Below are 22,579 nucleotides of genomic sequence, written 5' to 3' on the forward strand. Positions count from 1 at the left end.
TCAAAATTTAATGATTTGTACCTTGAATAAATTGAATTAATTTTTTAATTAAATAAAATATTTAAAAATAAATAATTTTAAAAATTACATATTAAAAAAAATATTTAAATTATTTTTCGTAAATAATTTTTTTAGATTTTTTTGGAAAAAAAATTTGGAAAAATTAATAATTATGGGAAATTAAAGTTTTAGGTAGAAAATTTTTAAAATACGAGAAAATAAAAAAAAATAGAATTTTAATTAATATTTTAAAAAATTTTAATGAATAAAAGTTCAGAAATTTTTTGTAAAATTATTAATTCTAAAAAATTCTGAATTTATTAAAATCTTTCTCCAAATTTTTTTTAAAATAAATTTCCAAACACTTCTTCGCCGCTGTGAATTTACACATTCCGACAGAAGTCAATGAATTCAGTCACAATTGCAAATCGCCTTACACGATGTTAATCATGTTGCGCCATTTAAATACAATAAATCAATCACACTCACGCACGATCGTAGCTGAAACGGGTTTTTGAACCGGCAACTGTTGATCGGGTGTTTATGAGAAATTTGCGTGATTGAGTGCTCGCGTGTCGCTCGTCAATTTTGTTGACAAAGTGCGTTTTGAATTCTCTCGAACTTACCGGAAAACTTCGAAAAATTTCATAATTTGTGCATTTCTCCAATTAAAAAAAAAATATTTTAAGACTAAATAATTTTATTGAACTCTCATCAACTCGAATCACTCAAACAAATAATTTTGTCGTGCAATTTTTTATAAGATTCTTTTTTCTTCTTTTTAGTTTTCGGAATATTCAGCAACTTTTCACACTTTTGGAAATGCTGTTGGGTCCGAATATTCTTGCCGTAGATGTAAATCAGGAGTTTCAGTGGACAATTTTGCCATTTTAGGAAGTGTCGCATCGATGGGTTCGAACATGGATTTCCGAATTGAGAGTCAAGGAACGCGATGAAGCGATCAAAACGCTTTTCATGTAAAGTAATTTTTGGACTCCATGATGGAACGCCCGTTTTTGCACAAAAAATGATTTCTCCGCGGATGAAGGACTTGATGATGGAATAAATTTGTTGATAGAGTTCTTCAAAATTGCCTTCAATCGTGAAATTTCCGACAAATTCACAATTTTTTATGTTTTCGCTGTTATATCGACGAATGTAAGTTGGAAATGTCAATTCAACATGCTCTTGACGATCAATATTTTTCGGTTTTTGAACAATTTTCCGCTTTTTCGATGCAGGTTTGTCCTTTTCTGCTGACCAATCACTCTCAAAATCGTCTGAACTGCATTCCGATTCAGATCCAGAACTCTCAGACTCGTCATTTTTCTTTTCTTTTTCCTTAATTTCTTGTTTTATACTGATTTCAGGCTCTTTTTCAACCAACAATGAAGGATTTGTCTTGTAACTTTCTTGTAAAATCCTTTCCTCATCACGATTTTCTTCAATTTCAGTATTTTTTTCAAGATCATCGAACTTTTCTAACAGAATTTTCTGATTTTTATCACACATTTCTTTGAATTCCTGCCACAAAAGTAACTTTTGAGCACATGAATAGCAGAAATTTTGAGGTTCACATGGGCGAATGTCATATCCGAGAGATCTTTCGAACAGTTCTTTGTAAGTTGAGCCTTCACAAGCCAAAAAATCCAAGGAATATGACGTCGAAGAGAATGTAAGGCACGATCGACATTGAGTTTGTTTTGTTATTGAAACCTGTTGCGTCTAAAAATTTAATGTTTTTGTTAAAAATTGATGAATTTTTAATTAATTTTACTTACTTTGAATGGTTTTTCATCAGTTTCGATGTCAATTTCGAGATTCAAGTCCATTTTATGGGCTTTTATCTGTTAAAACTCTCAAAAATCAGAAGAAGCAAATTTGTGTGTCTTTATTTACAGAAATTGTTTTGTTTATATTACATGAACCCAAGCGGAAATTATCATGATACGTCTTTCGTTCGATTTTGTCTTAATAAAGATATTTAATTTCAAGCTTTTTAATTTTATTTTAATTTTAAATTATTTTAATTACCTATTTTTTTTAAATTAAAAAAAAATTAAGATAAAATATTTATTTTAAATTTTTAAAAATTTCACAAAAAAATAAAATAAATTTAAATTTTAAAGAACTACGATATTTTTATAATTCTAAAAATTTTTGATAGAATTATTTTTTCTTGAATAACATATTTAAAAATGAATTTTTAATTGAAAAAAATTTTAATTAATTTTTTTTCTAAAATTCCTTTGAAATTAAAAAAAAATTAGAATAGGTATTTAAAAACAATTTTTAAAAAATTTAAAAAAAAAATCTTCAGTATTTTAAATTTTGACGTAAAATCTTCAAAAAATATATTGAATTCTTTTTTTTTATTTTTATAAATTTGTGAATTTTTTTTTTAATAAATTTTAAATTTAAAAAAAAAATAAAATTAATTTCATCCTCACAATCTTTTGAAATTTTCATTGTTTTTTTTTATTTTTTATTTTTGAATTTCATTTTAAATTTTTCTTGAAATTTTATAATTTTAAATAAATAAATTTTTAATTAAAAAAAAAATTAAATTTAAAAATCATATACTTCTCAAATTTTTTAATTTAATTTTTAAAAAATCATTTTTAGATAAAAAAAAATCAAATTAAAAAATATGTATTAAAAAAATGGAAATTTTACGATATTTTCTTTGAAATAATTTTAAAACAATTTTTAAAACGTACACTTTCTTTATTATTTATTATGATAATTTTAAGCTTAATTCAATTCAAATAAAAATTTACTCGTAATTTCTGTCATAACTCCGTTCTCCTTCGGAATTTTCTTGTCTTTCGTTCTCTGTCCATTTCCAACTCAACATTTGGCCGCGATTTCTGCTCGTTTTCTTCAAAACTGTTCCTTTGGGCGGCAAAACGTATCCCGGATGCTCCTTTTTGCAATGAACTCTCACTTCAAATGCCGATCTTCGTTTCAATCCGCATGCCGGGCACTCGTACTTCCATTCCTGATGCAACGTTTGATGCGACTTCAAGCCTCTTTCGGTTTTGCTCACGTGACTGCAAACGTCGCAGGGGAATTCGGTGTCGGCATGCACTTGCATGTGCACTTCCAACGCTTTTTGGTTGATGTAGAGCTTCTCGCAGATGGGACACGGGACTTTTTGATTGTTCGGATCGTGTTTGCTTCGCAAGTGTTTCGCCATGAGCTTATCGCTGTAACTGACGTACGCGCAAAGTTCGCATTTTTTCAGTTCCAACGGTTTGTCGGAGTGAACTCGCATCGTGTGCCCCTTCAAACTGAAGCGCGACTTGAAAACGCTGTCGCAAATCTTGCAAGTGTACGTAACGCCCAAATGGATTGCCTTGACGTGATCTTGCAACATTTGTCGCGTGGCTTTGGCGACGCCGCACGTGTCACAAATGTACCTTTGCTCGTCGGAATGTCTTGCGGCGATGTGATTTTTCATATTTGTCACCATTTGCGGGCAATGCGGGCATTGTTTCGGGATTTTTCGTTCGCGATCCGGGTTGTAACGACATCGGTTGAGATGCGTTTTGAGTGTCGAGTACTTGGGATAAATTTTTTGACATGGCTCGAACGTGCAATGATAAATTAGTTCCAAATCCGGATTAAATTTGCATCTTTTCAGGTGTTCAACGAAGCTTGAGATCTGAACAATTGACGTACAACCCTCGAAAACGCAATGTTTGAGTTTTGTTTTATCCGCCAAATCCGCCTTTGATAAATTCAGCTTCTCATAAATTGATGGTTTGACGTCTTTTGGACTTCTAGGCTCCGTCGATCCACGTTTGGCATCCAACATATCGTTAAAATTCTCGTGCACAGACATTTCCGTGAATAAATGTTGCAATTCTTGAGGCGGAGACTCATGTACAAGCGATTCTTGTTGACTTCCTTGAATAAAATGCGCCCATAAACGCCAGAAATAGTCGAATGCGATGAATTTCGTGCCATGAACGGACTTGAGTTGCGAAATTAACTTCTCAGTCGATCTCGCCGACTCCGAATCTTGATCCAACAAAATTTTATCGAGCAAATTTTTGCGTTGAACTGAATCGATTGACGTTGAAAATGGCAAAATATCTAAAAATACGTCGCAACTTTTGGTCCAACGTTCTAAAGTTGCTTCATTAACGCAGTTTTTCCCCTCGAACGTGCCAATTTTGAAATTTTGTTTCCTTTCGGCGTCGGTTAAGATGACAAATTTATGTAAATCTTCCTGTGAGGGTCTTCCATCGCCCAATTTCGGGAAACTATCGACAAAAGTGACTTCTCTTACGATAAATGGTTGAACACGGTCCCATACTTTGTTGCAAAATTCTTCCGGGCTGTTTGCCGCAATTTCCAGCTCACCGATGAAAATTTGTTTTTTCATGTCGCTACGAGAAATTTTCAAGCGCCCGAAAAATTTGACCTTGAATTTTGTGTCTTCAGGAGTTTTTTCTTCATCTGGCGAGACAAAACTGAAATTTTTATCGAAAAATGTCAAAAATTGCACAGGAGGCTCTTCTTGCATGAGTTTTTCGTGTTGCGACGTTGGGTAACTTGAGACATATTTGGCCCACATTCGCCAATGAGCATCCGTCGCATCCCTGCCATATTGCGAAAAATGATTTTCCTTCAACTTTTCCAAGACATTTTCGCATAATTGGCGATCCTCGTCGATTTTCGCGGGTTCTGTAATTATTTTGCTCGCTTCTTGCCACAAATTTCGATTTGCTACAGACATGGAATAGGGATAAATGTACATTACGATGTCTTTGTCCTTCCAACTTTTCAGCAAATATTCCGTTAGCTTGTCTACAACAAAGCCTTGTTTCGTCGTTTTGTTGTGAAAATGCACAAATTCGTTCATGTCGTCTTCCGTCGGGGCATTTTCCGATAATTTTGGGGGTTCATGGTCGTCAAAGATGATTTCGCCCACGAGATGAGGTTTGATTGCCTTCCAAACGTTGTGTTTGAATTCTTCTAAATTCTTTCCTGAGATGGTAAAGTTACTTGCAGGCGTGCCAGAGACACCTTGCATCTTGAAATAACGAATGAAGGTCGCAAAAGTAACCGTTAATACTGATTTTTCGTTGGATTTTGTCGTTTTTGCGGGAATCGTGACAGATTCGAGAGTCGGTAATGTCTCTGTCGAAGGTTTACTTTTGATAATTTCCTTCATTTTTCGTTCCCGCATGAGTTTTTCCGTCAAAGTTGCGAGTCTTTTGGGATCCCGGTCGACTAAAGTTGCCATCGCGATCTTAAATTGCAAAATTGTGTGCAAATTTTTCGAGTACGGATACACGTAGAGATTCTTTTCTTGCTTGTGCCATATTTTGAAGCGATCAAAATTGGGAGAAACATAAGTGTACTTTGTTAAATTGTCTTGAAACAGCACAAAATTGCTCATATCTTCCTCCAAAGGTTCTGAATTTTGATGCCATCGCGCCTCGCAACGTTCCTCATCGAAAATTATCTCTCGTTTGAGCAAAGGTTTGACACAAAGCCATACTTGATGCATCAAATCCGTCTCATTTGAACCTTCGACAGTAACGAGACCAATTTCCGGCTTCTCAGCTTCCTTCTGTTTGTGCGTCAGTTGAAGCCCAAAGTTGCGAATCAAGATCCGAAAGTGAACAGTGACGAAATTATCCTCAATTTCCGACGTTACTGAGACGGATCGCTTCTTTTTCTTTGCAGGCGGTGGCGATGACGACACAGATTCATCCAAATATTGCAAATATTCGACATCCGGTTCGACTTTTACTTCGGTTTTGATTTGCACGGGCGCCTCGTCGTCGTGACTTGCGAGCCAAAGTGTTTCGGGAGCGGTTCTCGTGCTTGCGGGAAGCAGGCGTTCCTGCGTTTTGTCGCACATTGCCTTGAATTCGTACCAATCGACGAGTTGTCGGGCGCAAGAATCGCAAAATTGCTGCGATTCTGAGGGGAAAATCTCGTAGCCGACAGCAAGCTCGAACATTTCCTTGTACGTGAGCGATGAGAAGCCGATGAGATTGATGTAGTGCGATGTGAATTCCGTGACTGCTGACATGCAGCAACGACACGAATCCGCCTGCAATGAAATTTGGTGAGAAATTGTGCAGGAAAAAATAATTTTTATTCGAAAATTTTACCATTTTTATTCAAAAAATTGATTTTTAGGAACCTTTTTTTCTTCGCCTCTGGTTTTGTTTACTGAAAATGAACACCGAAATGACAATGCGCAAGAATGAACAAGAAAAAAATTGATTTAATTTGAAAAATCCGTTGACATTTCATTATTTTTATAATTTTTTTTAAATTGTAAAAAAATCGAAATTAAAATGAAAGAATTTGAATTTTAGATAAAAATTTTCTCAAAAAAATAATTTTTTCACATAATTTTTTAGTTATTTTTTAACATTTTATGATCAAAGTTCTTTCAAAAGTTCACGAATCAGCTGACTTTTGTTTGTCGGATATTCATTTAGGCCATTACAATAATTGAAAATGTTTTAGATTTCATTGACTTTAAAAATTTTAAAATTTTTTTGGTGAAATTTTTAATTTTGTACATTTTCATATTAAATGCTGAATCTAACTTTAAATATTTTTTTGAAAATTTTAAAATTTTTTATATTAAAATTCAAATTACGGAAAAAAATATAAAAATTTTTTATATCAAAATTCAAATTACGGAAAAAAATATTTTGCTCTTGATTTAGTTTTTAAAACAAAACTATGTCAAAGAAAATTTTTTTTTTCAGTTTCAATTTTTTAGCAGTTTTGAGTTATAAAATGATTAAAAATGATAAATTAGAGCCCTCTGACAAATTTTTATCCATTTGGAGCAAGATTTGACAAAAATTGCTTTGACACAGTTTTTGACACAGTTTTTTATTTAGTTTTTCTCTTGATTTAGTTTTCAAAACAAAACTGTGTCAAAGAAAAAATTTTTTTTCAGTTTCAATTTTTTGGCAGTTTTGAGTTATAAAATGATTAAAAATGATAAATTAGAGCCCTCTGACAAATTTTTATCCATTTGGAGCAAGATTTGACAAAAATTGCTTTGACACAGTTTTTGACACAGTTTTTTTGCTCTTGATTTAGTTTTTAAAACAAAACTGTGTCAAAGAAAAAATTTTTTTTTCAGTTTCAATTTTTTGGCAGTTTTGAGTTATAAAATGATTAAAAATGATAAATTAGAGCCCTCTGACAAATTTTTATCCATTTGGAGCAAGATTTGACAAAAATTGCTTTGACACAGTTTTTGACACAGTTTTTTTGCTCTTGATTTAGTTTTCAAAACAAAACTGTGTCAAAGAAAAAATTTTTTTTCAGTTTCAATTTTTTGGCAGTTTTGAGTTATAAAATGATTAAAAATGATAAATTAGCGCTCTCTGACAATTTTCTATCCATTTGGAGCAAGATTTGACAAAGATAGCTTTGACACAGTTTTTGACACAGTTTTTTTGCTCTTGATTTAGTTTTTAAAACAAAACTGTGTCAAAGAAAAAATTTTTTTTCAGTTTCAATTTTTTGGCAGTTTTGAGTTATAAAATGATTAAAAATGATAAATTAAAGCCCTCTGACAAATTTTTATCCATTTGGAGCAAGATTTGACAAAAATTGCTTTGACACAGTTTTTGACATAGTTTTTCTCTTGATTTAGTTTTCAAATCAAAACTGTGTCAAAGAAAAAATTTTTTTTCAGTTTCAATTTTTTGGCAGTTTTGAGTTATAAAATGATTAAAAATGATAAATTAGAGCCCTCTGACAAATTTTTATCCATTTGGAGCAAGATTTGACAAAAATTGCTTTGACACAGTTTTTGACACAGTTTTTGACACAGTTTTTTTGCTCTTGATTTAGTTTTCAAAACAAAACTATGTCAAAGAAAAAATTTTTTTTCAGTTTCAATTTTTTAGCAGTTTTGAGTTATAAAATGATTAAAAATGATAAATTAAAGCCCTCTGACAAATTTTTATCCATTTGGAGCAAGATTTGACAAAAATTGCTTTGACACAGTTTTTGACACAGTTTTTTTTTCTCTTGATTTAGTTTTCAAAACAAAACTATGTCAAAGGAAAACTTTTTTTTCAGTTTCAATTTTTTAGCAGTTTTGAGTTATAAAATGATTAAAAATGATAAATTAGAGCCCTCTGACAAATTTTTATCCATTTGGAGCAAGATTTGACAAAAATTGCTTTGACACAGTTTTTGACACAGTTTTTGACATAGTTTTTCTCTTGATTTAGTTTTCAAAACAAAACTATGTCAAAGAAAAAATTTTTTTTCAGTTTCAATTTTTTGGCAGTTTTGAGTTATAAAATGCATAAAAATGATAAATTAGAGCCCTCTGACAAATTTTTATCCATTTAGAGCAAGATTTGACAAAAACTGCTTTGACACAGTTTTTGACATAGTTTTTGACATAGTTTTGCTCTTGATTTAGTTTTCAAATCAAAACTATGTCAAAGGAAAAATTTTTTTTCAGTTTCAATTTTTTAGCAGTTTTGAGTTAAAAAATGATTAAAAATGATAAATTGCAAATAATTAAAAGTGAAAATATTTTTTTTTGTTTTAATATTAATTTTAAAAATTAAAGAACGAGAGTCTTAAAAATCTAAGAAGTTTGAATGTAGTTTTTTTTAGTAAATCTAAATCAAGCAAAACGTTAAATTTTTTTATGTATGAAACTCATAAAAATCGAAAACATTTTCAATAATTGTAATGACCTAAATGAACTCATTGAATGTCATCTAGAACAATCGAGCCGCCATTTGTTTTCACACCGCTAAATAAAAAGGTTAAAATTTGCATTAACGATCGCCAAAAAAATCTGAATTTACGTCACAAAACAACGAAAGAAAAATGTCGTGCCCCATCGGAAAAGAGGAGCTTGCCAAACTAAAGGCCTTCATCTCCGTTTGCAGTGCTCAACCGCAACTTCTCAACATGCCAGAACTCGAGTTTTTCAAATCTTTCATCGAAAAATTGGGAGGCAAAGTTCCCGCAGCTCCAACTTCGCAAAAATCCGCGCATGCCGAAGCGTCGTTCACATCGACAAAAGCTCCCGAACCCGAACCTGAAGTCGAATCCGAAGAAGAGCCCGAATCTGACTTGGAATTAGACAACGAGGGATGCGTCGAACCGGATTCCGAACAACCCGAAATGGGCGACGAGAGCAAAGAACCCACGGAAGAAGACGAGGACAAGGCAAGCGAGTTCCGTGGCAAAGCAGCGGGCGCCTATTCGGAACAAAAATTCGACGAAGCCGTAAAATTGTACACGGAAGCGATCAAATTGAATCCGCGCAGTGCTTTGTTCCACGCGAAACGCGGGCAAGTCTATTTGAAGCTCCGCAAACCAAATGCCTGCATAATCGACTGCAATCGTGCGTTGGAATTGAATGCCGATTCAGCAGCTGCTTACAAATTCCGGGGACGAGCTCATCGTTTGTTGGGCAAATGGGAAGAGGCAGCCAAAGATTTGCGTCAAGCATGCAAACTCGACTTTGACGAAGAAGCTGACGAATGGTTACGCGAAGTTACGCCGAACGCGAAGAAAATCGAGCAACACAAATTGAAGCAAGAACGCAAAAAAATGGAACGCGAAGAGAAACAACGCAAAGAACGTGTTCGTCGTGCCCAAGAAGCGAATCGTAAGGCACGCGAGGAAAATGTTCATGCCGAGGCACATGCTTCTGCAGGCGCGGGAGGAGAAGATTTCATGAGTGGCGAAGGCGCCGACTTCTTAAATGCATTCAAAGATCCCGAAGTTGCTGCCGCGATGCAAGATATCCTTCAAAATCCGGGAAATATCTCGAAATACATGGGAAATCCAAAGATTATGAACTTGTTGAGTAAAGTTTCCGGGCAAATGGGCGGCGGCGGAATGCCATTTGGTGCTGCGACAGGAGGTATGCCCGGCGGAATGCCCGGAGGATTCGGAGGAATGCCCGGATTTGGAGCAGGAGGCATGCCAGGCTTTGGAATGCCCGGAGGAATGCCCAATTTCGGGGCAGGAGCAACGCCAAATCCTTCAAATGCACCACCAAAGCCCGATTTTCATGATGATGGTTTAGATTAGACTTGAGAATTTCCTATGAGGAGAAGCCAGAGTGTCATTTAATCAAATATTAATTCTAAAAGAGGTGAAAAAATTTCCATATTACTTAAAAATTTAAAAATATAAAAAAATATAATTTTCATTTGCGTGTTCGCTCAATGAAGCAAAAAAAAAATGATTATGAAATATAAAGCTTTTTTTCCAAAAAATATAAAATAATTGTTTCAATTTAAAAAAAATATAGAAAAATACTATAACGCATTTTTCTTCGAATTGCGGTAAAAAATTTTTCATGACCGTTTTTAGAAAAAAGAAGAGAAACGGTCATGAAATTTTTCAAAGCAAGTTTTAAGCAACTTTTGTTGAATTTCAAAGCTAAAATTGAATAAATATTCATTCTAAAGATGATTTTCATCAAAATCTCCTTGATTTTTGAAAAAATAAAAAAAGAAATTTTTCAAAAAATTTATAGTAATTCAAGGTTTTGTTTGAGAAGAATTTTATTAAAAAAAAAATTCTGAAAGAAAAATTTCGTATTTGAAGATTTTTTAAGAAATTTTGATCATTATTAAAAAAAATTTTGAGAAATTTAATTTTTTGAATTATTTTTAATATTTTTTTAATATTTATAAAATATTAATGAAAAATTGAAAAAAATATTCATGAAAAAAATTTTCAATTTTTCAATGAAATTTGGTTTTAAAAGTAAAAAATTCTAAAATAAAAATTAAAAAATAAACAAAAAAAAAATAAATTTTTGAGAAAATTTACTTTTGAAATGCAAAAGTTAATTGATAAATTTTATTTTTTTTAGTTCAAAATTAATTTTTAATTTTGAATAAAAAAATTAATTTAAATTTGAATTATTTTTAATTTGAAAAAAAAAAATTAAATGAAAATATTATTATTTAATTTTTTATTTCAAATTAATTTTTAATTTGGAAGAAATTAAACGAAAAATATTTTTTAATTTTTTTTTTAATTTTAAATTAATTTTTAATTTCGAATAAAAAATTAATTTTATTTTTTTTCCCAAATTCTTCTAAAAACCACAAAATAAAAAAAAAAAAAATAAAATAAAAATTTTTTTAACTTCCAACTCAAAATTTAATTTCTAAAAGCACTCAAAAATAATTAACTCATAAATTTCAATTTTAAAAATTTTTAATGCTCAATTTTTTTCTTTTTTTGAAAAAGAATAAAAACGGTCATGAAATTTTTCAAAGCAAGTTTTAATCAACTTTTGTTGGATTTCAAAGCTAAAATTGAATAAATATTCATTCTAAAATAAATTTTAAGCCTTCAATTAAAGAAAAAAAAATTAACAAAATTTTTAATGCTAATTAACTTTTTTTTCTTGCACAAAAATATACAAATTGTGATATTTTTTTCATAAATTTCTTAACAATATACGGAACAAAATGGGAAGAAGTACAATTTTTTTTCACATTTTAAATGAGAATCTCTTCAATTTCGCTTATTCCAACCACGAAATGATCACCATCATGCCAACGCCCGCCAAGAGCGCCGTGATTTCTTTCAACGATTGTCCAAGTTTCGTCGATTCCTCCAACAATTCGGGAATCACACTCACGGTAGCGATGTAAATAAAGCCTCCCGCTGTAAAGGGCAAAACCCACGAAGCTGCCGCATCGCCTCCGCCACTTCCGAGCAACGCAATAACTGTTCCCGCAAGAGCTCCGAGCGCCGTCGTGAGTTGCAACATCATCGCTTTCCGTTTACTGCATCCCGATTTAATGAGAATTGCCATGTCGCCGATTTCATGGGGCACTTCGTGCAAAAGGATTGTGATTGTTGTGATGACTCCGATACTGTTGCCGGCAAGATAGGAAGCTCCAATTGCGAGACCATCGGTGAAATTGTGCGTGAAATCTGCTGCGAGATTGAGATAACCGGCAATTTCGATGCCCGTTGCGGGAGTTTCTTCCTTCTTTTTGTCGGCTTTTGTGACTTTTTTGCCTTTTCCTTCGGATTTTTCCTTCTTTTCGTCCTTTTCGTCGTGCGAATGTGTCTCAGAAGCAGCTCCGTGACTGTGTCCGTGCCCTCCTTTGATCATCCGAACGCCTTTTTCGACAGCAAGGAATGTGATGATGCCTCCAAGGACCCACAAACCGACTCGCATGTCATGCGAATGTCCTTCTTCGCCGTGACTATGACCTCCGTGCGAGTGAGAATGCGAATGGGAGTGCTCGTCATGCCCATGTCCTTCTTGCGCATGAGGAATTAGATGGAGAAAAGCGTCTCCGAGCAATCCGCCGGAAGCAAAAGCGAGAAGAACTTTCAAACGGGGACGCATTTGCTCAGTATTGTCCAACGGAATGACATAAAGAAGCAAGAAAGGCGCTGCACTGATCAATAAAGTTGAGCCGAGAGAATGAATCCAAAGCCATAAAACATCTAAAAGACGAAAAAACTTCAAAAAATCGAAAAAATTGGAAAAAATTTCAAATCTTGCCTTGTTCAACTCTCTTCCCACTCGATTTCTCTTCGTGATGATGCGTGTGATGTGCTTCATGCGAGTGCCCATGTCCGTGCGAATGCCCATGATGTTGATGTGAATGAGCTTCATTAGCTTCTCGCGAGTACTTGAAGCTCGGATTCGGGTCATGATGATGATGATGATGATCGTGTTCGTGCTCGTGATGATGATGATGATGATCGTGTCCATCGCAAGCGCCACAAAGCATGGGAAATGTGAAGAAAACAATGACAACAATTAACGTGATTGCCAAATATTTGAAGACGGGTATCGGTTTGCCCTCTTCCGGGACTTTTCCTTTCGAACTTTTGCCCATTTTATTTTATGTAACGAGAAAAAACACGAAGAACGAAATATTTACGTCTACAATCTGTTGGTAAATTTCACTTGACAGTCGGCATTCAAATACACGTCATTAAAATGCAATAGGGTGAACGAGAAATTTATGAGAAAGAAGAGTGAAAAGAAAATACGATTTTTTAAAAAATACGATACAAAATTCTCATTAAAAAATGATATTTTTTTCAAATTCATTTAAATTTAAAATAAAAAATTAAAAAAAAAATTAAATTACACTCAATTCAAAAAAAAAAATAATAATAATAATTTTTTCAAAATATAAAAAAATTTATGTCAATGAAAATTTTGAAACAAAAAATTTTTTATTTCATTTAAATTTTTTTATTTTATTATTATTTATTTTATTTTGAATGCCTTTTAATTATTTCTTTGTTTAAAGTCAAAATTTGAATTTTTTTTCACAAAAAAAAAATCAAAATCAATAATATTATTATAGTATTAAAAAAATTTTTTTTCAAAAAATTTATTTAATTGTTCAAAAATAAAAAAAAATATATTTTTTTAAAATTTAATTAAATTTTTTTCGAAAAGTGAAATTTTAAAGAATTTTATGAAATACCTGATAAAAATTAATTTTTGAAAAAAATATTTTAAAATAAATATTTTAATAATTATTAATTCATTAAAAATTTACATTATTTAAAATTTATTTAAAATATTAATGTCAATGAAAAAAATTAAAAATTTATGTATAAGTCGAAAATTTGAAAATATGATTTTTTTATAAAATTTTGAAACAAAAAGTAATTCTTAACTTACCTAAAACTTTAATTAAAAATTAATTTTATAAATTTTAATTAAAATTTCTTAATATTAATTGTACTTAATTTTTTTTTGCCCAAAATATTTTTTAAAAATTATTTTCACAAGAAAAATATTTGAAATTATACTTTTTTCAAAAAACAAAATTGTTCAAAAATATGAAAAAATAATATTTTACAATTTCTTTAAATTTTTTTTAAAAATTGTTCTGAAAAAATGTGAAATTTTAAAGAATTTAATCAAATAATCTTATCAAAGATTAATTTAAGAAAAAAAGTTATTAAAAATTAAAATTAAAAAAAAAATGTTGAATTTTTAAATATTTTTTTATTTTATATTTAATTTTTTATTTTATTTATTTTATTAATTTTGCAAATATTTAATTTTTTTGAAGCCTTTTAGTGAAGAGTATCACGTAATTTTATTTTTTTACGTTAATTTTTAAACTTTATTTAGAAGACACTATTTTAAAACTTTTTTTCATTTTTAGTCAATTTTTCCTTCAGATTTCTTTCAACTTTTACTCATAAGCAGGAAGTCCAAATTCCTCAGGCTTGAAATCCTCCAACGACTCCAACACGAGATCAGCTTCCGTGCAAAACTCCTTCGGCAATTTCGGATCAGGAATCATCACGCATTGCATTCCCGCATTTTTCGCTGATTTCACGCCATTTGCCGAGTCTTCCAACACCAAACAGTCTTTCGGATCAATCGGAGGCTCAAATCTCTTTGCCGTGATCAAAAACACATCAGGCGCTGGTTTTCCCTTTTCTACTTCCGGATCAGTTCCCGTTACCATGTGATGAAATTGCCCGATCAAATCCTGATAATTTTGAATTTTCAATGCGATTGATTCGCTACTTGAACCTGATCCGATGGCAATTGGAATGTCGTTTGCCAAACAATGCGTTATCAGTTTTTGAACTCCTGCGAAAACGGCACAATGCGCAAGACGTTCCTTCGAAAGTTTTTGAAAGTCAGCGTAAAATTCCGCGGGAGTGCATGGTAAGTTACAATCGGCAACGACAATTGCGCAGGCTTTTTGCTCTTCTGTGCCGAAAAGCTTCACACGAGTCGCGAAAGGTAAAGTAGCGCCATATTTGCGACAAATGTCTTCGTGAATTGTCGTGTAAACGGACTCAGAATCGAGAATTGTGCCATCCAAGTCGAAGATAACGGCTTTTACGGGAGCGTATTTTGTCATTTTTGTTGAAATTTTAGAGAAGTTCGATGTTTTTACGAGGTTGCTATGCCTTGGTTGAGGGTTGACAGTAAACTGAGTGCAGCAAATTGTTGAAAATTTCCACTATGCAAAAGTTTTATTTATAAATATTAGCGAGTATTAACCATTTATAGCACGATGTTGTGACAATTTGTTTTATTTCGAAGTGCAAATTAGAGCAAAAGGAAAAATTTCAAGGATTTTTTTTATCAGGAAATTTTTTTTAATGAATTTTTACGAATTTTTGTATAAAAAAAAATTTAAAAAAAAAATAATTTTATATTTTCGAAAATATTTTCAAAAATAAATTCCATATTTTACTAAAAAAAAAAAAAAATTTTCGCAACTTGAAAAATTTTCGAAATTAAAAATAAAAATTTTTGCACGAATTTTCATTTTTTTTTTCGAATTTTGTAAATTCGAAAATTTTTATACAAAAAATGGAATTTTTTTTATTTTCGAAACTTGAAAATTTTTACCAAATTTATTAAATTTAAAAATTTTCGAAATTAAAAATAAAAATTTTTGCACGAATTTTCATATTTTTTTTTCGAATTTTGTAAATTCGAAAATTTTTATACATAAATGGAAATTTTTTTATTTTCGAAATTTGAAAATTTTTACCAAATTTATTAAATTTAAAAATTTTCGAAATTAAAATTAAAAATTTTTGCACGAATTTTCGTAATTGGTTATTTGAACTTTCGTTTTATTAAAATTCAAAATATTTTCAATAATTTTTTATTAAACGACCCTGTAAATTGCAAATTCTTATCAAAAATACAATTTCTTTCCTGTATGACGTTAATAATTCGATTAAATCTCAAATAAATAAATAATAAATATTTACGACGGAATTATTTCATAAATTTAACTAAAATTGCATCACTTCCAATTAAGAAATTCGCCGCCTTTACGTGAATGCCGGCAACCCAAATAGCTCAGGTCGAAATTCCTCCAACGACCCAAGCACCAAAGTCGCTTCAAGCGTATTTTCCTTCTTAATTCCCTTTTCGGGCACCATCACACATTGCATTCCCGCTGCTCGAGCGCCTTTCACGCCATTCTTCGAGTCCTCAATTACCAAACAATCCTTCGGATCAACAGGTTTCTCAAATCTCTGCGCAGCCAACAAGAAAATATCCGGCGCTGGTTTCCCATTTTTCAACTCAGGATCTGTTCCCGTGACTTTATGATGAAACATGTCGAACAATTCGAGGTAATTTTGAATTTTTATCTCCACAGTTCGATGTCCTGAACTCGTTGCCAAAGCGAACGGCACGTTATTGGCATTTAAATGTCGAAGTAGCTTCTCCACGCCCGGAAGAAGAGCACAAGAAGTCAATTTCACGTTGGAAATTTTGATAAATTCATCCTGAAATTCATCCACAGTGCATGGAAGTTCACAAAGCTCGACTGTAATTTCACACGAACGCCTTTCTGAGACACCGAGAACACTTTCGCGAGCCTTTGCGTTGAAAGATTTTCCGTATTTTTGGCAGACAGCTTCGAAAATTGCCGGATAAACGCTCTCCGTGTCGAGTAACGTGCCATCCATGTCGAAAATTACGACTTTAACGGGATGAAAAGCCATTTTCGCGAGAGAAACGTGATGGCGAGACAAGTTGTTAGAACTTTAATGACGAAATATCAACTGAACGTTATGTAAAGAATCATCTGTTTGTGTCACTATTTCTATTTACCTACAATTGAAGGCTGTTACAATATCGGAAATTGATATAAAAGTAAAAAAAAAAAATTTTTTAAAGAAATTTTTTTTCCAATTAATTCAAACCAAGCAAAAATTTATCAAAAATTTCGTTTAAAAAAAAATACGGGGAAAAAATTTAAATTTTTTAAAGGAAAACAAAAGCAAATTTTGTGATGACCTTGAAAAATTGCAATCGATGCACATAATTGTTAACCCTGAACTTGCTGACGAAATTTTGCGAGAAATTTGTGAAAGCAGAAAAAAAAAGAATTTTTTAAATTTATTTTATATTTTATTCATTTTATAGCATTTTTTATCATCAAAGTGAGAGAGAATTAAGACTTTTCTCTCATTTTTAATTTTTTTCCTTCTCTAATTAGTTCAGTTTCTTATGTAAAAACTAGCTAAACAGGGAAACTGTCGAAGACGAAGAATAAATTTTGTTTAGTAGTCAGTAAAAACCGAAAGGAATTTCGTTTCAAGATTCCTCATCTTACGTTACGTTCTTGCTTTATTTGTGACTCATTTGCTTGGACAGAACAGAATTTTGTCAGCGTTACTTAAACATACACATTGTTTAAAATTATCATAAAAATTAAGAGTAAAATTAAAATCTAATTAATTTGTTGTTGTTGTTGTAAGTTTTCATTGTGTTTTGCAAATGAAAAAAAAATTAAAAAAAAATTTTCCGAAAAATTTCTAAAAATCCCCATCTAAAAATAAAAATTTTTTAGTTCCCGCTTCACGTTTCCCCTTATAACTTTCTCAAGTCTAGCACAAACACACTTCCGTCAGAGGCACTCGCACCAACTTTGCTGCCACGCGAATTCCAACAAACCTCGAAAATGCCGCCCGTACCTTTGTAACTGTGCACAAGGGTGCCCGTTTGCGTGCTCCAGATGTGCACGCATTTGTCAAAGCTACCGGATGCAAGGAATTTGCCGTCGGGCGAGAAAGCGACGGAATATACGGGTTCTGTGTGTTTTGTGAGCGTGTGAATGCATTGTCCGCGTTCAACGTCCCAAAGTCGCACCGTCGAATCGAACGAAGCACTTGCCAAAATAAGATTCATGTTCGGGTTTTGCGTGCCGGGACCCGTGGGTGACCATTTGATTGTGTAGATTTCTTTTGAGTGAGCCTGAAATAAAGGAAATTTTCGTTAGAAGTTGATTTTTAAAAAATTTCATGAAAAAACGTTTCACATGAATTTAGAAAAAATTATATTTTTTTGTAAAATTTTTTTCATTTTTTCAGTATTTTAAATTTTATTTAAAATTATAAAAAAAAATTAAAAACAATTTCATATTTTTTATATTTCATTATATTCTATTTTTAACAATATTTTCGACAAATTTCATACTTTTTCATTTCGAAAAAAATATCTTTTATAAAAATAAAAAAAAAAACTTTTTATTTTCGAAAAGTTTATTTTATTTTAATTTAAAATTTTTTTAATTTCGAAAGTTGAAAAATTTCACTAAATTTTTAGATTTTTTTTTGTTAAAAAATTTTCAAAATTCGAAATAAAAATTTTTACACAAATTTATGAATTTTGAAAATATTTCTAACTTCAAATTTTATTATTTTTTTTTTAAATAAATTGGCAAAATGAAAATTTATATTTTCAGTATTTCAATATTTATTTATGTTTTATTTTATTTATTTATTATTTTATTTTATTTAATTTTTAACTAAATTTTATATATTTTTCAAAAAATTTTTAAATCCTTTTCAAAAATTTTTTAAATTTCATTTTTTTTAAATTTTTATTTTTTTTTCAAAAAAAATTACTTTTCGAAAATTTTAAATTTTTTTAATTTTTTTTATTTTTTTTTTGATTTTTAAGTTTAAAAAAATAGAAAAATACAATAAAAATGTTAAATTTTCTTATTAAAAAATTAAAAAAAAAATCAAAATTTTAAAAAGTTTTTTTTTGTAAATAAATTTTCAAAACTGTCGACATGAAAATTTTAATGCAATTAATTTTGATTAATTTTTTTAAATTTCAATAAAAATTTTGAGTTTTTGAAATTTTTAATTTTTTTTATTTTTTAAAAATAAAATAAGATGAAATGTGAAACATTTTTCTTTATAAATTTAGATGCAAAAAATAAAAGAAAACTTACTTGCAAATCGTGAACACACGTATCTTGCTTCATAGACCAAATTTTCAAGGTCATATCATCTGAACAGGAAGCTAAAAGTTGTCCTTGAGGATCCCATTTGATTGCATTGACTTCATTCTATGAAAAAAATTTCATTATTTTTGTGATAATTTGTAAAAAATTGAAAAAAAAAACTCACCGAATGACCATGGAAGGATTTAATCGGTTGATCTACGCCTAATTTACACACATGAATACACTGATCCGTGCTACAACTGGCAAAGGAATTGTTCGTTTGCCAATCGACATCCAACGCGGGCGCCGAATGAAAGGAAAATTGTTGCGTGCATTTGCCTGTCGACGCCTCCCAGATGATTGTCGTCTTATCAACGCCCGCCGACAAGATGTAATTTCCACGTTTGTTCCATTTCAGCGCGAAAATGGGTCCCTTGTGTTGTCCCAATGTGCTTGCGAGCGATCCATCTGTCGTCCAAATACGCGCATACCCATCGTACGATCCCGTCGCGAGCAACGAACCATCGAAATTCCAATCCAGCGACGTGACATCTTTGTTGCTGGGTACTTCGGTGCCTCCCTTTTGGATGCAATGACGCAGCACAAGTTGATTTGGCGACGTCGAATTGTCGCTCATGTCCCAAATTCGCGCCGTACTGTCGCCACTTCCGCTCGCCAACAAATCTCGCGATGGATTCCACGCGCAAATGAAGACTTCGCTCTCGTGCCCCCGCAAAACAGTCGCTTTGCTCGGCGGAATTTCAATACTTTGATCGACATCCATGCTTTCGGGCGCCGCGCTATTGGCGTTGTTCGTTGCTGCGCCGCTCGCTGTCGTTGCGGATGCCGTTGTGACTGTCGTTGTGCTCGTCGTGCTACTTGTGGCGCCCGTACTTGCGTTCGTAGCTGCTTCATTGTCGCCGCCATTCGTTTCGGGCGCCTCTGTTTTCACTTGCACGACCTTCATCGCGTTCATATTTTGTCGCAGTTGCACGACTTCAGGCATCACGGCGTCAATTAGCGAGAGACTTTCGACAACGCGTTGCTCCGTGCCATCCTCATTGATGCTAATTTCCGCCTCCGTGTATTGCAAGCCTTTCTGCAAAACGCTCAGCAGGGCAGCGGAAGGCACCAAAGCGCCGTTTATGTTGCTTTGGGAAATGTGTGATTCGATGCCGAACGTGTATGCCGAATGTGTAAAACCTAAAATGACAAATTTCGAGCAATTAATATCAACAAAGCCGATTCGCGACGACGACGACGACGAAAAATGCACTTGCCTGACTCCTGCAAATATCGGTAAACTAAAAAGTTCACTTCATCGCTCGAGAAACTCATGTTGAACACAATAATTGGCGAACTGCAGAGACACAATTGATGTGTTAACACAAGACTTTGCGGGTTCTTTGCTGTATTTCGGGGCAAAATATGCTGATTTGTGATTTAGCAATTTCAATTTAAGCTGGCGTCGTGTTTGACGTAAATGTCAAAAAAATTCTGCGTCATCATTTTCATTCGTCTCACGCATTGAGGTTAATTTTCCTCCGCTAATTCAACTTTTTTTCTTATTTACCAACAAAAAATCCCCGAAAAATCATCATTTCTTACTAAAATTTCAGATAAAAAGCATGGGAATCCGCGGATTAGACACTTTTATTAAGACAAAAGTCAAAAATGGGACTCGAAACGTAAAAGTAGATCAGGAAATTCAACAAGAAAAACAAAAAACCGGCAAAGATGTACTTCTCGTCATCGATTTGGACTCGATGATGAACCATTGGTACTTGAAATCCCAAAAAAAATTGAATTTTTATTAATTTTTTGCTTTTTTTTCAGTTGTACCATTGACGCAGAGATGCTTTGTGGAATGCGAACAGAAGTTTATTGTGCTCGAATTGACGAATTCTTCCAAAAATTACTCATTGCCGGAGCAAAGTTGATTTTTTTCAGCGACGGACCTCCTCAAGATGACAAACATCCGACCTGGATTCAAAGACAGAACCGAAAATACGAAGAACAATTGGCGGTAATTGATAAAATTGAGCATCACGTGCCTTTGAGAGAAATTCTTGCAGCGGGATGTCCAACAACAACTTTGATTGGCTCCGTTTTGAGGAAAAAAGCGAAAAAATATGGATCGTTGCATATTTCCATGGATAACGAATGTGATTTGGAATTGGCAGCTTTTGCAACGAAAAATGCGGCTTTTGCGGTTTTAGGTGATGACTCGGATTTTTTAATTTATGCGGGAGAATGGCAATATTGGTCCGTCAAGCAAATGGATGAGGAAAAAATGACAACGACAGCGTATAATCGAGCAGCGTTGAGAGCTCATCTTGCCTTATCGCAGGAACAAATGCCCGTTTTTGGAGCGTTAGGCGGAAATGATATCGTACAGTTCGAGGATATCAAGGGATTTCACAATCGCATCGGATGGCGCGATAAATTCGACAATATTGCACATTATGTGAGACCTTTGCCGTTGAATTTCGTCGAACGAGAGGAAATTTTCGACAAAATTACGCGAGATGTGTTTTCCCACAGATCAGATTGGCAAAAATTTAAAAGTTTTTTGAAGAGCGGCATCGAAATTTATAATTATGTAAGAATTTTAAACTCTTTTTGAGAATTTTTTCAACAAATTTTCCTTTTAGAACTCTATAAAATCCGAAAAACGAACTGAATTTTTGCAAAAGTTGTTGGAAAATAATTTGACGGATGCTTTTGCGTTATTTAAACAATATCCATACACAAGTACGACACTTTTTCAAGATATGAGAGACACAAGTAAGAAACCTTACAGTCAAATGGCTTTGGAGATAAGAGCAAAAATGGTTGGAGCTATGTTTAAAAATGTCAACGACCCGAATTTACAAATGAAAGTTGTGATAAAAATGTCGCACGAAGATCCGTATCGACAGATTTTGTGGAAACCGAATTATCCGATATGTGAGTGATCGACGAAAAATTTCTGTTAAAAAAATTTTAATCGAAAAAACAAAATTTCGACCAAATTTGAACTGTTAGGGTTCATTTTTCGTTCAAATTTTCATCAATTTCAAATTTTTTAAAATAATTTTTGACTAATTTCAATTTTTTTTTCTTTTCAGTTAACGTGCCTTCGCCTGAAAAACTCATATTTCGCGATCCAAATGACGGATTAGATGAGAAACGAAAAGAAATTCTTCGTTGGATTTTGCTCGGAAGTCATTTCATCCCATTAAACACTGATAGACTCTTTAGTTTACCTCAAGAACTAATTCTTCCTGTTGCTACATTATTCTACCTCGTGAAAGAAGGAAATCTCTCAATCTATCTCGCTGACATTCTGCTCTTAACTGTTCTTAACTCGGCAAATGTTCACATGGATCCTCCGGAATATTTGTTCAAAGATGCTTTTACTGCCTCATTTTTATATCTGAAAATGTTTCAATTTCTCGTGAAAGTCTTCAAAGTAATTGGATTGCGTGATTTTGCGCCGACAGTGAAATTTGACGGATATTTGTTTCACAAATTGCATCAACAGAATCTCAAGTTTTGCAATATTGATGTGAGACAGATCGAAAATCTGAGAATTTTTTATCAATAAAAAAAAGTTTTATAAATATATTTTTTAAAAAATATATAAAAAATTATGTTTATTAAAAAAAAATAAAATAAAAATAAATAATTTTTCAAAAAAAAAAAAAACTTTAAATAATTTCTTCGAAAAAATTTTGATATTTTGTGTTTCAAATAAAAAATTCTGAAAAAAGTCAAAAATTTCTTTAAAAAAATTCAAAATTATTTTTTTTTAAAAAAGGTTTTTTTTTCGCAAAATTTAAAATTTGAAACTATAAAAAATTTTTAAT

The 22,579-nt window shown here is 32.1% G+C and overlaps 8 protein-coding genes across 8 annotated transcripts; 2 read left to right on the forward strand and 6 right to left on the reverse strand.

Moving 5' to 3' along the window:
* Positions 1-701: 701 nt before the first annotated feature.
* On the reverse strand, positions 702-1,906 carry LOC134831547 (uncharacterized). Its single transcript, XM_063845299.1, has 2 exons — positions 1,782-1,906; positions 702-1,725 (listed from the first exon to the last, which is right to left on the reverse strand). The coding sequence occupies exons 1-2, from the start codon at positions 1,830-1,832 to the stop codon at positions 715-717; spliced, it is 1,062 nt and encodes a 353-aa protein (XP_063701369.1). The 5' UTR covers positions 1,833-1,906; the 3' UTR covers positions 702-714.
* Positions 1,907-2,725: 819 nt separating this feature from the next.
* LOC134832607 (uncharacterized) lies at positions 2,726-6,194 on the reverse strand. Its single transcript, XM_063846690.1, has 2 exons — positions 6,138-6,194; positions 2,726-6,076 (listed from the first exon to the last, which is right to left on the reverse strand). Exons 1-2 carry the CDS (start codon positions 6,138-6,140, stop codon positions 2,777-2,779), a joined length of 3,303 nt encoding a protein of 1,100 aa, XP_063702760.1. The 5' UTR covers positions 6,141-6,194; the 3' UTR covers positions 2,726-2,776.
* A 2,544-nt stretch (positions 6,195-8,738) lies between these two features.
* LOC134831587 (hsc70-interacting protein-like) lies at positions 8,739-10,263 on the forward strand. Its single transcript, XM_063845345.1, has one exon. It carries the CDS (start codon positions 8,857-8,859, stop codon positions 10,072-10,074), a length of 1,218 nt encoding a protein of 405 aa, XP_063701415.1. The 5' UTR covers positions 8,739-8,856; the 3' UTR covers positions 10,075-10,263.
* A 1,023-nt stretch (positions 10,264-11,286) lies between these two features.
* On the reverse strand, positions 11,287-12,938 carry LOC134830524 (protein catecholamines up). Its single transcript, XM_063844034.1, has 2 exons — positions 12,530-12,938; positions 11,287-12,471 (listed from the first exon to the last, which is right to left on the reverse strand). The coding sequence occupies exons 1-2, from the start codon at positions 12,867-12,869 to the stop codon at positions 11,531-11,533; spliced, it is 1,281 nt and encodes a 426-aa protein (XP_063700104.1). The 5' UTR covers positions 12,870-12,938; the 3' UTR covers positions 11,287-11,530.
* A 1,195-nt stretch (positions 12,939-14,133) lies between these two features.
* On the reverse strand, positions 14,134-15,035 carry LOC134831513 (pseudouridine-5'-phosphatase-like). Its single transcript, XM_063845255.1, has one exon. It carries the CDS (start codon positions 14,877-14,879, stop codon positions 14,196-14,198), a length of 684 nt encoding a protein of 227 aa, XP_063701325.1. The 5' UTR covers positions 14,880-15,035; the 3' UTR covers positions 14,134-14,195.
* Positions 15,036-15,622: 587 nt separating this feature from the next.
* Positions 15,623-16,578, reverse strand: LOC134830323 (pseudouridine-5'-phosphatase-like). The gene has a single exon (XM_063843765.1). The coding sequence runs from the start codon at positions 16,489-16,491 to the stop codon at positions 15,811-15,813; it is 681 nt and encodes a 226-aa protein (XP_063699835.1). The 5' UTR covers positions 16,492-16,578; the 3' UTR covers positions 15,623-15,810.
* Positions 16,579-16,909: 331 nt separating this feature from the next.
* On the reverse strand, positions 16,910-20,198 carry LOC134829381 (F-box-like/WD repeat-containing protein TBL1XR1). The gene is made up of 4 exons (XM_063842432.1): positions 20,009-20,198; positions 18,913-19,931; positions 18,735-18,851; positions 16,910-17,746 (listed from the first exon to the last, which is right to left on the reverse strand). The coding sequence occupies exons 1-4, from the start codon at positions 20,064-20,066 to the stop codon at positions 17,363-17,365; spliced, it is 1,578 nt and encodes a 525-aa protein (XP_063698502.1). The 5' UTR covers positions 20,067-20,198; the 3' UTR covers positions 16,910-17,362.
* A 113-nt stretch (positions 20,199-20,311) lies between these two features.
* On the forward strand, positions 20,312-22,330 carry LOC134831055 (uncharacterized). The gene is made up of 4 exons (XM_063844693.1): positions 20,312-20,508; positions 20,565-21,330; positions 21,383-21,677; positions 21,839-22,330. The coding sequence occupies exons 1-4, from the start codon at positions 20,357-20,359 to the stop codon at positions 22,315-22,317; spliced, it is 1,692 nt and encodes a 563-aa protein (XP_063700763.1). The 5' UTR covers positions 20,312-20,356; the 3' UTR covers positions 22,318-22,330.
* Positions 22,331-22,579: the final 249 nt, after the last annotated feature.

The sequence above is a fragment of the Culicoides brevitarsis genome, chromosome 2, assembly GCF_036172545.1.
Source record: "Culicoides brevitarsis isolate CSIRO-B50_1 chromosome 2, AGI_CSIRO_Cbre_v1, whole genome shotgun sequence".
Classification (NCBI taxonomy): Eukaryota; Metazoa; Arthropoda; class Insecta; order Diptera; family Ceratopogonidae; genus Culicoides; species Culicoides brevitarsis.